Source organism: Falco punctatus (assembly GCF_963210335.1).
Source record: "Falco punctatus genome assembly, chromosome: 9".
NCBI lineage: Eukaryota > Metazoa > Chordata > Aves > Falconiformes > Falconidae > Falco > Falco punctatus.
Genome location: NC_137589.1, coordinates 29,316,343 through 29,329,450, shown reverse-complemented (window position 1 = coordinate 29,329,450; position 13,108 = coordinate 29,316,343). Strand labels below are relative to the sequence as shown.

At 44.0% G+C, this 13,108-nt stretch overlaps 1 protein-coding gene across 1 annotated transcript in view; it reads right to left on the bottom strand.

The window, feature by feature from the left end:
• Positions 1-13,108, bottom strand: part of FBXW4 (F-box and WD repeat domain containing 4) — a 65,970-nt gene that overhangs the window by 45,092 nt on the left and 7,770 nt on the right. The window contains 3 exon segments of the mRNA XM_080402414.1: positions 1,670-1,802; positions 2,986-3,171; positions 5,929-6,024. Of these exon segments, the coding sequence (XP_080258540.1) occupies positions 1,670-1,802; positions 2,986-3,171; positions 5,929-6,024 (415 nt within the window).

The following is a 13,108-nucleotide window of genomic DNA, read 5'->3' as shown; positions in this document are numbered from 1 at the left end:
CAAAAGCAGCAGAAAAGCTTAACTCTTTTAAGGCACCCCTATCTCCTACAGGTTAAAAATATTGCTCAGAGGACACTATCTGGTGCCTATCACACAGGAATGTACATTAGCAGCTCTTCAGGGCTTAGTCCTAATCAACACTCAGCAGAGCCCTCAATAGCTTACACACTTAGAGTCCCTTTAAAAGGCTGGTAGGGATTCCCTTCCATCCTCCAAGAGTCTCATTCACACAAACAAGGCAGCCTACAAAAGAGATGATAAAAAAAAAAAAATAAGAGGTGAACATCTCTAAAGCCTGTGCTGTGGGGAGCACTGGGTGGGCAAGATCTCACACTAGCTCCAAGAAAAACAGCCTTAAATTCCCCTCTGGCCTTCAGGAATTTGTTCTCAAGGTCGGGGAGGTCTGTCCTCTGGCTACCAGGGAGGCTGCAAGAAGCCACTTTCCCAGCAAAGGGGCTCCACAGAACGGAGAGGAGCAGTCCTGCATAAGCGTGAGACAAAGCAGCATCAAGGACTTGCTCCCAGGAGGCAAAGAGCATCCCAACAGCACCCTTTGCATCTGAACACTGCTCTACTTCAGAGTGATTTTACCCAGGAGTACACCCATACAGAGGGACCAACAAGAACAGATAAGGCCATGCTGCTCAGCATGCTCACACTTCCCTATAAAACCTTGAAAGATACATTTAGGTCTTTCTTTGCCCCAGCTTCCCTTCTTGCAAAACAGGAATAGCAGTTTTCTCCCTCTTGATTCCATTAATGCTCTACGGTATGTACCAATAATATCCATCAGCCTAGCCTAAGCAACAGCCAAAGCTTTCATCATACAGCGACCACTTCCAACAATGAAATGTGGTTATGAAGATGCTACAAGTACTGCTGTCACGCTAGCAGGACAAGGGTGAAACACCTGTGTGGAGTTTCCTAAACTACTGAAACAGAGCTGGTTACATATAGCTCAGGAGAACAACCCTCCAGGTCCATGTAGGAATACAGCACTGCTAACCAGATCCAGAAGGACAAAAATCAACAAGGTCCTGCCTCAAAAAGAAATAATCAGAAATTATGTGAAAGGATTTAGTGGTGCCAACTGAAAAGAAAAGAGAGTAAACAGTATCCATAGTCTAACTTCACTCGTGGTTTGCAAACCAAGAACCATAAAAAAAAACACCCAACACACACACGCCAAAAAAAAGCCCCACAAGCCACAAATAAACAAACCATAACCAGACAGATTTGGAAAAGACATTATGCTGTCCCTTGAAGAAAGTGAATATACAACAGAGAGCACGTAAAGCAGCACTGCACCAGAAAGCAAGGACGTGCTTGAGATACATATGGGAAGTTTCAGACTAACTGGCATGGATCTCTACTAAAGTGTTAAGACAGATGTACCGTGAAGGAAGCAGAACATCAGCTGCTGCCTTCTGCACTTCCTAGTTTAAACCAGCAGCTGATGTTGTAAAATATTGCCAAATCTTTTCCTTAAAAGCTTGGCACAGCAAGCATCTTTTCAGAGACCTGAGCCTACGCCAAGATACCCAGCACTCCTCCTGCACACGCACAAGACAGGGCTCGCAACAGTTCTGCTGACACAAACATTCATGGCACGAGACTTCTGAGGTCACCTCTGCAGCAGCACCACAGCTGCTGGAACATCACTGCTCACCTTCGCTGTTCTGTCCCGGGAGCCACTGACGATGAGGCCACCCTGGAAGTCCACACAGTTCACCTCCTGTTCATGTGCGGAGAACTTGGCGCTGTAGGAGCCACGGATCTTGTGAAGGACAATATTTCCATCTCTGAAAAACAAATCCCCAGGCAGAGAGCCTTTATCAGCTGCATCTCCCTTAGACACACACCTTCCATAAGTGCTTAGGAGTGCCACAAGAAGACCTGGACTGATCTCATGAGAACTGAAATTCATGCAGCACTATTAACCCTCCACTCCTCACACATCACCTGTTCTCCTGCAATCCCACATCTGGCCAGTCAGAGCCAATCTGCTGCACTTGAAAATCTTCCTGGCTGACTTTCCACCCGCCACTTTGTGTTAAGCTGCAGAAACTAGCAAAGCAGCCATTCCTCCTCCTACTGCACTGAGCTTGCCAGAATCCTGGCTGGATGCTAAGTGGCTGGAGTAAGGGAACTAGCTGGAGTACAGGTCATTCTCATCCATGTCCAAGCCTCAGCTTTTCATTCATTTCAGAGCTGCTGCGCAGGGTATTGTGCTTTGAATTAACTACAAAGACATTTAGACTTTTTTCAACCAATACAGTTACTGGAATTTTAAATGCATGCCTTCATTTTCACCTGAATTTTGGGCTACAGTTCACAGGGGAGAGTCTCAAGATATCCAGGGCAGGCAGCCATCCTTGCATCTCCCAATTCTGTGCTTAAGTGTTCTGTATATTAATAGTGAAAACATATTTATAAATAACAGTTCTGTTATTTGCTGTAATCAAAAAAGGCTAGTCAAATGCAAATATAACTGAAGAAGGGCGCATGTGCCAGAAGGCTTGTCAGTTTTTCTCCTCTTCACAATTGTGTCGGTAGGACTAATAAACATATACTTGTCTCTAGAAAGCTTTATGCACCGCTGCAGTCCAGTTAACCAGCAATTCTGAATATCAGAACACAGCCTGGCTACCTCAATTCTAACAGGGAAAGAAATGAAAACTGCACATCAGTCAGGATTACTTGATCAGTCAATCCTGATACAACAATCCTGTGGACAGCCACACAGGTTCAAAAGAGAAAAGGACACTTTATAAGGTCAACAGCACGAGACTCGGCTCCTCCGCTGCTGTAGTAGCAGCTTTGTCGGGACAAAACCAAATCATAAGAAAGGAAGCAGCAGCAGTTGAACACAGCCAAGCACAAGGACACTTTGTAGATCGACCCCTCTGCTCTGGGCTGGAGTTACACAAAAACTTTCCAACTTCACTGCCATACTCCCTGGGCTCTTTCATTCGCCCGACTTACCCCCCTCCACTGACGATGTGGGAGTTGACAAGAACAAAGCGACACACATCCTCCTGGTGGCCAGAGAAGATAGCTTGAGGGTGACACTGCAAACCCGTGCTGCCTGCACAGAGGCGGTAAGCCTGGATGTTCTCCGCTTGAGACAGGTAGAGATACTCGCCATCCAGCTCCATCCAGGGCATCAAACTGCAAACAGACAGCAAGTTGTGGGGTGCAGGAGTGGGGAGAAGAAACCAAACCAAAACAACTTCACACACAAAAAGAAAAAAGATTGCATATGTAAACACCAACAAAAGCAAATGCCCACTCAGGAAACTGTCAAGTTCAAGCTGCTGGTCACATGCGAAAGCAGGGCTTAATATAGTAGCACAGCTAAGTGAAGCTTCTCCAGCAACATACAAAACAGATCACATTGTTGGCATTTTTCTAACCAAGAACTGAGGAAAAGGAAGCATGGAATCTCTGAAGGAGAAGATGGATAAAAGATGAGTAGTGAGTTTAGATAGGAAATACTTCAGGCTCTCTGACACCTCTTCAAGAGCCCTGCACTTCTTAAGAAACTAGACTACCAGGTATTTGTAAGCTATGCCAAGCATTTCTAACAGAGCCTTCAATACGAGGCTCTTGGTACAGTCTTGATCCTGTACGTTATTTGCTGATGTCTAGCAGAGACCACAAAGCTGCCACTGTTTCACATGCATCTGAGCAGGGGAGCAGGCATGTCAGATAACACAGGTCTTCTTACAGACAGAAAGTCCTCCACTTCCTACATTCTCTGTATACCAATAGGTAAAGCAGCAGGGTAAGCCTGAGGCTATCCAAGAACTGTGTGCTCATCATGCAGAGAAGGTTTTTTTCTACATTCACACCTCTTGCACAGCTGAGCCAAAAGCAACTGCAGAGCAACCTCTTGATTTCTGTTGCCGGTCTTTCAGAAGAGCCCATACACCCTTTCCGCCCCTTGCTACCTATGAGACAGTGGCGGGTTCCTACAGACAGGTTCCAAGCCAAGAGCAGCAGACTGTTAAAGAAGCTGTTCCAAAGTATTTTGAAGGCTGAAGTTACAAGTGGACAATATGCTTCACTTCCTGGGAGACCAAAAGGAGACTCTCAAGAAAAGTCTGAATCAAGTCTGTCATCACAAGAAGTTTACTTATTCTTGAAACAAAACCGAAATCCAGAAAACAGAACAGGCTACAATGCACACACTTAGCCAGTGAGCTCTTTGCTCAAGATCTCACTTCTGTGTAGCCACCACAGAATCAGCAAATAGGCCTTCTAGACATGGCAAGGCCAGATAAAGAGAGACATGGGGCTTGTGTCCTATCAGGCATGGATGCATGAAATTGTCTCCACCCTGCAGTCATTGCTGAGTGCACCAATACCCATGCAAAAGTTGAATAAAACCAGAGCCTTTCCAAAGAGCAGCCTTTCAGTTTTCAAACTATTCAGGAACAAACTGTTTTGAAAGCAGGGTGCCTTCTCATAAAAACCTGTCTCCTTCTTTTTTCCAGATTATTCATCCTCAGAGCCATGATTTTCTGCGTCAGCAGAGCCATTACGCACGGCCACACCTCATAACATCACAATGAGGAACTAGAAACATGCAAGAGGACTAGATTGCTTATTAGATAGAAGTTTCCTGCTTGCCTGCATTCATCTCCAGCAACAGGCTGTTAGTCACATGGACAAAGCAGTTGAGCACAGGTTACAACGTTCATCTGGGACTTGATCATATGCATGGAAAAAATAGGAGGCATCTTTGGAGCAGCAGCTTTGTTTTAGGTGGGCTTTGATTTCCCCTTCCTTCCTTCACTCCTACGCAGTCCTCTAAAAGCAAGTGAATACCCAGCTTACCTAGACTACAGCCAGTTTCTATGGCTCTCCTGTTGCAGTTTAGCTTTTTACTTTTTTCTATGGCTTTTTCATAAGGAGAAGTAACAAATTTGAAGTAGGATAAATGAAAATTAGAGGATGCCATTTGGATGGTGGCCTCATTAAATCAGTCCTTGCCTTTTTATTTGGGAAGCTGGTTTAGTAATGATCTCTAACATCCACAGAGCCTTCACAGATGGTTGCAAGCACTTCAAAGGCAGGTATACAACCTGCACCAAAAACCACTCTGCTCATTACAGCTGTTCCCAGGACTTTAGACAAGCACCGGCACATTATCCACCACTTCAATCTACACAGCACAAAAAGGCATGAAAGCTCAGCAGAAGGTCCCTTGTTCTTCAGTAGCTAACAAACCATAGTCTTTCTCATTTTTCTGTCGGTCTGAAAATTTAGGTGTGCCGTTCAGACAAGAGATCTATCTTATGCTTTGCTTTGAAAGCTGAGTGCACCTTTTTAAGCAAGAGCAAGAATTTAACAACAATCTCCTCTCATTAATGCCAAATATACATATTTCTTTAGTGAAGGAGAGAAGCGTAAGGTAGGAGAATGGAAGAAGCATAAGGTAGAAGAACAGCAAGTAGCATTTTAGATTTTTAGATTTGTACATCCAAATCAGGGGCCAGAATAAAGCACAGGACACAAACTAAGCATTCTGAGCGGACAGAAGTCTACATCTGGGATCAAGGTATGCTCATTTTAAGAACAGGACAGAAAAATGGTATACAGCAACAGATAGGAACACAACAGTTCGAAGTCTGTAGTAAAGATTGCTAAACCCAACTAGAACTGCAGAGATCAGAACAATGACAAATTCAAGCTCTTACTAAGAAAGGAACTCTCGACTCTGTGAGTGAATCCCTAGGGCAAGACAGCAACTCCAGTCACCCCACATCCAGCTAGCTAGCAACACCCAAAACAGGCTAGTGACATTATTTGTAAGACCCCGTGGATCACAAGGGGTCACATCTCACTTCAGGGCACAGACACAAACCCAAGGCCCCACAGCAGCTGACACAGAACAAAGTAGAAGAGAAAGGAGCCACTTGCTTGCATTTCCATTTCAGGACTATCTCTCTCCTGCAGCGTCCATGCTTCCAGTTCCGAGATACTTTCACCCTTTCCTTCACTGGAATGCCAGCTGCTCTGCAGACAGAGGAAGAGAGATGAGATTAGCAATCAGGACTGATGCTATATGGACAACAAATACACTCAAGCTGGTCACAGGTATGCTCTCACTGGTTCCACAAATGATGGAATGGCAAACATTGATGGTGCCTGAGCCACGCTGGAGCAAGCACATTTGTGAGAGTTGACAGAAAAGGAACACTGGGCAGAGTGGGTGCTTATGAGCATAGAAAGCTTTCAGTTTTCATAAAGATAATCCCTGATGGTCACTAGTGTGCAAGCCTTAAATCTGATCCAGGCCTGATCTAGTATGCTGAATGCAACACAGGTTCAGACAAAATGTAATCAAAACAAAGTGACATGGAAAGAAACTACCAGAACAACCAGAGAAACAGGACATCACTCTTCTAACAGAGACTAAAGACAGACAGTTAAGGTAAGAGAACACCATACAAGAACAGATGGAGGAAACACTAGTCAGGAGAACACAAACTAGAAGCCAGAAGAGTGTGCCTAGCCAGAAGACTAGTAAAGAAAACTGCTCCAGATCCTCACGTGCCTGACAATCATAACCAGATAAAATAATTAGAAGTCAAGATACATTCAAACTAAAAATAAAATTCATCTGTACAACCACCCAATGCACACACACCCCAAGATGGCCTATCTTTTCCAGCAGCTCACCAAAGGATAGAGAATTCCACCACATTGCTGGAAAATTCTCTACTTACAGTCAGATAAAGTTACTACAAGAGAGACTATAGTTCATAAGCAGTTTCTGGAATACAAATCAAAATTATTGGGACGAGCTGAGACAAGCCAAGATCAACACAGCTCAAAAGGTGACAAAAGGTAGGTACCACAGAGACCTGGGACCAAGATCTCTTCAGAGTCTACATGAACACAACCAGCTCAAACAGCTGTTCAACATCTGTTTCGCTTTAATGATCCAGAGTTGATTAAAGAGGGGTGAAAAAGGCAGCTTTAGCTCCCATCTTTCTCATACCATAAACTTAATTATTCAATATCCTTGGTGGGGCTGCTTAGGTAGAAAAGATCAGAAAAGTACAAACAAGAAACTTTGAAGTTACCCTTTGGAACTAGGGGTTGTGAATCACTTACTAGATTAAAAGAGTTTATCCCCTTTTCATGCATTTCCCAACAGCCAATGTTCCCAGGTGCATAGGATGAAGGGAAGATCCTCAAGAGATGGAGACTGGTGCCAGATCAGAACCAGTTCCCTCCTCCTATCCCTACCGTGCCCCCAACTCACTTCCAAAAAGGGGGATTTTTGGGTGCTCTGTCATTTTTCAAACAAAGATTAGCTCCCTGTAAATAAACATCTCCTGAGGTTGTTAATGGGTGTAGGAATCTCTAACCTGGCCCTGGGGCCTGGCCAGATTCTCATTTTCCCAGCCTTCCTTCCATAGCCTCAGGCTCCTTTTTTTCTGCTCACCCTTCCCTCCCCTTTTCTATGCTTTCCGGCACTTAGTCACCATTATAATTTGACTGCATTCCTGGGCATGTGACCCATTTTAAACAAAAACAGAAGCCGCACACAGAAAAGCTTTTCGTTCCCTAGAAAGCTTTGCAACTCTAAGTTTATGATCAGTAGAGCCACATCAAATAAAACTGAATTTTGGAAGCCACAAGTTCTTCATTTCTCCTAACCCTTAAAAAAAACCACTGAAACCAAACAACAAACTACACAGTTAGCTTAGGCTGCAAGAAAAGGAATTATTTTTTTAAAGGAAGCACTTGCAGGAACTTACGGGGCCAGATAGTGTCTGAGATGAGGAATGCGCGGCACTGAAAAGTCAGGTCAGGTCCAGCAGCCTCCTCATTGCTTATTACTCTCCCAGACAGAGTTCAGGCTCTCCGCCTACATCCAGTTCCATTCATTACTCCAAAACACTTCTCCCCACACTCAACCCTCGGTTAAGTTCTCCCTACGTACAGATTTTAAGTCACCAGCTTGCACAGTGATGGAAAACGCACTCACGCCACAACCCCCTCCCCAACACATACTAGCCCAACCAGACATCCTGAGCTCAATGCACAAACCCTACTAAGACTAGATGTAATTTCCAAGGCTCTGAAAAAGGTGAATCCAAGGTCAAAAAAAGCAGCTTCCACCTTACAGTGCTGGTCACTTTTCTAGTTAGGGGAAGGCCTTGATCCTCCTGCAGCTGAAAGAGGAATTTCAGAATCACACATTGGCTTGGCCCAGAGTACCATTACTGCAGTTACTCCTGTAACAGACACCTCATTCCTTCACACAAATCAACAGTTCCTGTCCAGAAGTGTCAAGGGTGGGTAAGAAGGACTATATGGGAGAGGTCTAGTGGGGTTGGAGGCTGGAGGGGGGATGGTGTGTGGGTATGTGTTTGTTTTACCATTGATATATTATTTATCCAGCCTGCCACCCCCATATAGCAATTCTGGATCCAGCTAATTTAAACATGTCTTAGAAGCATCCACCTTCTATTTCCGAGACATTTTATTTATTCAAAATAGAGGCAAGAAAGGGGACAGAACATACAGAGGCCATGAGAAAGTGGATGTAGAAATTGGACTGATACATCCCTCCCCTTTGCCAATACCAGGGCAGCAACAACTGAACTGCAATGATTTTCAAGTGTTCGTCAGAGACATCTGATCCCCTATACCAGAAGGGAAGTTAAATCAAGCTCAGTGATGGAATCAAGTGCTGAGATAATTTGATTTGCTTCCACAAAAGCACCCCACAAAGTAAGTCCCAGAACACACAGAAAAAGGCAAGGAGTATCACTTCAATGCACAAGAGCAGTTTTCAAATCTTAGAAAGTTAAAGCAGGCATCAACATACAAACTTAATAATTTGATAAAAAAGATCCTTTTCTCCCCTACAAAGACTATTTTGCTTCAATCATGATCAACACACTTTCTATACATGCAAATCTTTAAGTATTGTTCCATGATGACCGAGACAATCAACAGACATCACACATCTACACTGAGTGGTTGACTTAACCAAGTACCTCTCAGTTCAGCCACCGAATTGATCATCCAAAGATTCAGGAGACTAAACCATCTTATGAGGACAAATGCTATGTAAAAGGCTGTGGAAGGACCACTGTCCATCAGCCAATGAATACCTTGACCTTTCTTAGTATACAATCTAGCAAAACAGTAAAACACACACTTAAAATTCACTGCATGCTTAAGTGCTCTGTGAAATCAAGATCTTCGCATTCAGGTTCCTAGAGAAACCACCCAGCAGTGAAGACTGCTGAAGGCTGACTCGCTAAGGACTGCTATTTTTACCAGGACCTACAGAGTCTTGCATCAGAAAGCAAGTGAAGTACAGCCCAGCATCCAAGAAGGATGACAGGAAACACAGGATGAAGGAACCAGTGAAAACTGAATGTGAAAACTCCACGAAATTCAAACAAATGTTCTTGAAGCCCAGAGTCCATTATTTCACCACTGCTACTAAGGTGTCAGTTACCAACAGCTGATAAAGTTACATGATTCAGAACATGCAAGGCTATCTTTTTTATTAGCTACTTAATCCAAAAAGCTCTCTATCAGGATCCCAAGCTATAAAGTGCAATACAAGACCTGAGCTAACGCATGTTTTCAATTGCATGCACTTTTGATGGAAGCTCCCTTTATAAAGACTTTGTTACAGTAAGAAAGAAAAGCTGAATATTTCTTACAGCCTGAGAGTTCCAGGATAAAAGCCATCCCAAGCAATCAATTATAAAGGATTTTTCATTTCCCCCTTCCGACCTCACCCCACCCTACAAAAAAGTTGAAGTATTTTGCTCAAACTATGGATTTCCTCTCTTTCTTGGCAGAGTTACCAAAAGAAATGTAATATTCCTTCTGGAAGCCACTTCCCAGCTGCTGAAGTGAGAGACTGGGACTATCCCCCTACAGCACCGCTGACCTAGGTGACCTCAGCTACCATGTCAGTTGCTGGCCTGGGCCCCAAAAGAACACAATGAAAGAATCACTCAGCCAGAGACTAAGCACATCTCCTCCAAAAGCTTCACCTCCAACAGTTTTTCCCTTCAGTGATCCCTTCCCCAGCCAAAGTCCTTTGCCACCAGAAATGGTATTTCTGCAATAGCAAGAGCTTCTGTACTTTATTTCATTCTGGGGATATTTCTACTGGCCATCCACAATGTCAGCACGTGCCAAAGAAGATACCACCATGTTATACTGTATATTTTCCCAGCTGCATGGGGCATCCTAACCCACCCAAGTCCTTCACACTTTGCTACATTTAAGTGCTGAAGAGCTCATTTGGAAATGCAGGTTAGCAGAGACCTGCTGAGACAGAATCTCTCCTGTGGACAAAAATCTGCTGTCTGCATGAAAGCCATCACCAGCCGGCCTCAGGCCCGACTGGAAGGGTCACACAGAGGAACAAATAGGTCACAGTGGCTAAGCCCCACTTTCAACCTTGGCCCTGTGGCAGGGATGGCTAACACAGGGACCAACTGCACTTATTTGTGTAATCAGGACACACCTGTTGAGTGGCAGGGTCTCGGTGCAGTTACAAGTCATGGGCCACCAACAGACAGCTGAGACAGAAGAGCTATTTATGTCAGGAGCTCCTGTTGCTGTCCTCAACAAATCGGCTGGCTTTCAAAATGTCTCTTCCAGGGCAAAAATTCCACCTGAATTCCTTTAGCACATGACCTTTATTTAGCTTACCGCCAGGTTCAGTCTGTCTTCTGCGCTCCCCCCCTTCCTATTTGACACAGTTTCAAGTAACTCCGAGATGCAAGAGAGCTCTGCAGTGTGTTCTCTCACTGTTCCTTGCCTCCTCTGGTGTGTCTGCACTATCTCAGTCAGATGTTAGCAGGCTGTGCAGGTTTACCGCTCCACCTCACAGCTCTCATTAACGATTCACCTGCATGAAGAAGCCAGAGACTCTAATAAGAGCCAGACCTGCAGGCAAATTTCTGTACACACAAAGACACACACCTTCACATAGGCTTTCCAAAAAACCAGCATCACCAACACTGAGCCAGACCACCCTGCCAATCAAACGCCCTCTCAAGTAATTGCAATGGGATCATGGCTAGAAACTACAGGGTTTGGCCTCTCCCAGGGACTTATGCAGGCTGTTTGGAGATGAAATCTGGGCTGCTTCAAAAAATGCATAGCCCCAGGAAGATCTGAGAAAACCTGCAGCTGCTCAATAGTTGTCATGTATATTCTGATGTGAAAGCATAGACCGTCAGGGTAGTATTTGCATAGCTAGGTCACTGATGCACGTTACAGGTATAATAGCAACAAGCACAGCACACATTTTTTTAAGCCCTGAAGTACATAAAATTCTTCTTCCACTTTGAACTCATGAATATTTTAAGGGAAGGTTAGGCAAGCCTGAAAGAACTCTTATGAAGAATTTCAGGTTCCCAGAACAAGAAGCAGTTTTGAAATTATGGAGCTGTCCTGGCAGATCTGTCCTGCCCAGAACAGTTTAAGACAGAATAAGAACAAATCTAATAGGAGTTTCTAAAAACTACTGACTTTTTCAGCACAAAGCAATAGCTGTGTGCCCTCTTCCAGGCTTTTGCCGTTATTGCAATATCCTCCCCAGAGTATTCTCCTCTGCATCATCTGCACCAGTTCATTGCCTACTTAATTTCTGACTTAAAGTAATGAAACTTCAGTAAAACAAGTTTTAAAAGACGAAGGAAACTGAAGCAGCTTTACAGGCATTCACACTCCCTCCCCCTCCAGTACTGAAGGCAGAGGTCTCCTATGATTGCTGCAGTTTGCATTTAGATTTGACTCGCATAGATTGGCCATTTCCTGCTCCTGCAGGTGTATATATTTTTTCCAAGACCTGGAGAAAACACAGCTTTTATTAACCCACAGTGCTTACACAAGCTCTTAAATACTCAGAGATGATAAATTCATCTATTAATTAATCGGTTTCTTTGAACTGGAGAATATGCCATGATCCTAGCAGGCATAACAGAAACAGGCAGAGAGAAAACACACAGTGGAACATTTCTGTATTTTGACAACAGCTATTAATATATTACAAAGAGCACATTGTCAAGCTATTTAGGTTGCAACTTTTAACTTGCCCTCTAAAATTCCTTTGTAACAAAGAGGAAATAAGTTTAGCCCAGCTGCAACTTCAGTCCTTTCTTCCATGCTTTAAATAAAGAATCACCTTGCAATGAGCTCTTTGCCTCTCCGATTTCTGCAGTCCAAGGTGGTCCAGCAGGCAGGCACTGGATGAAGGCTCAAAGCACCCTCTGCTATTCCTGGCTCTGACACTGACCTGCTGCACAGGGGGCAGCTTGGTTGACATCTCTGTACCTCTGCTTCCCCTCCCAGCCCTTGTTTACCCTGGCTATTTAGGCAGCAAGCTGGTCAGGGCAGAGACTGCTCTTGCTGGGCCTGTACAACAGCTGGCAAAACAGACACAGGCTATGAGACACAACTGTAATATCACTATACGCGCCAAAAAACCCAAAGGCTTTGCACTACTGCTCAGCTACAGTTTAGCTGCAGAAAGTGTTCTTAAGCCTCAACTTTTCTGTGATATTCTGCCATGCAATTTTTGGAGCAAAAATGTTCCTTACACCTTATATCACAAAGACAGTGCTCAACTCTTGCTTCAGCTGCTCCTTTGACTGAGTGAAGCAAAAATCTTCAGCACAGGGACGACCTTTTTACCATCTCCCTGACAAGGTCTTGTTGTACTACAGGTCTATAAGTAAAATTAACATGACTACACAGAAAAAGTGGCAGCCTGGCATAGAGAGACTTGTAGCACAGGTGCCAAGAACCACATCCATCCACACTTCCGTGACAGTGACACAATGTTCTATTAAACATTTACTTATTGCCGATTTAAAGAAGAAACAGCACATTTTTAACACTAAGAATGTGCTTTAAGAATCCTTCCAAGTCAGGCCCTGCTGCCCCTAACATACAGTAATTCAAACTGATGCGAACCTAGTGATTTCTCCCCAGCCTTGCTCCCAAAGGAATTAAGTGTACAGAAACACCGCTCAAAGAAAACTTCTTTCTTTCTCTGCAAGTGCATGACTGAATTAATACCTTAAATACTTAAGTATTT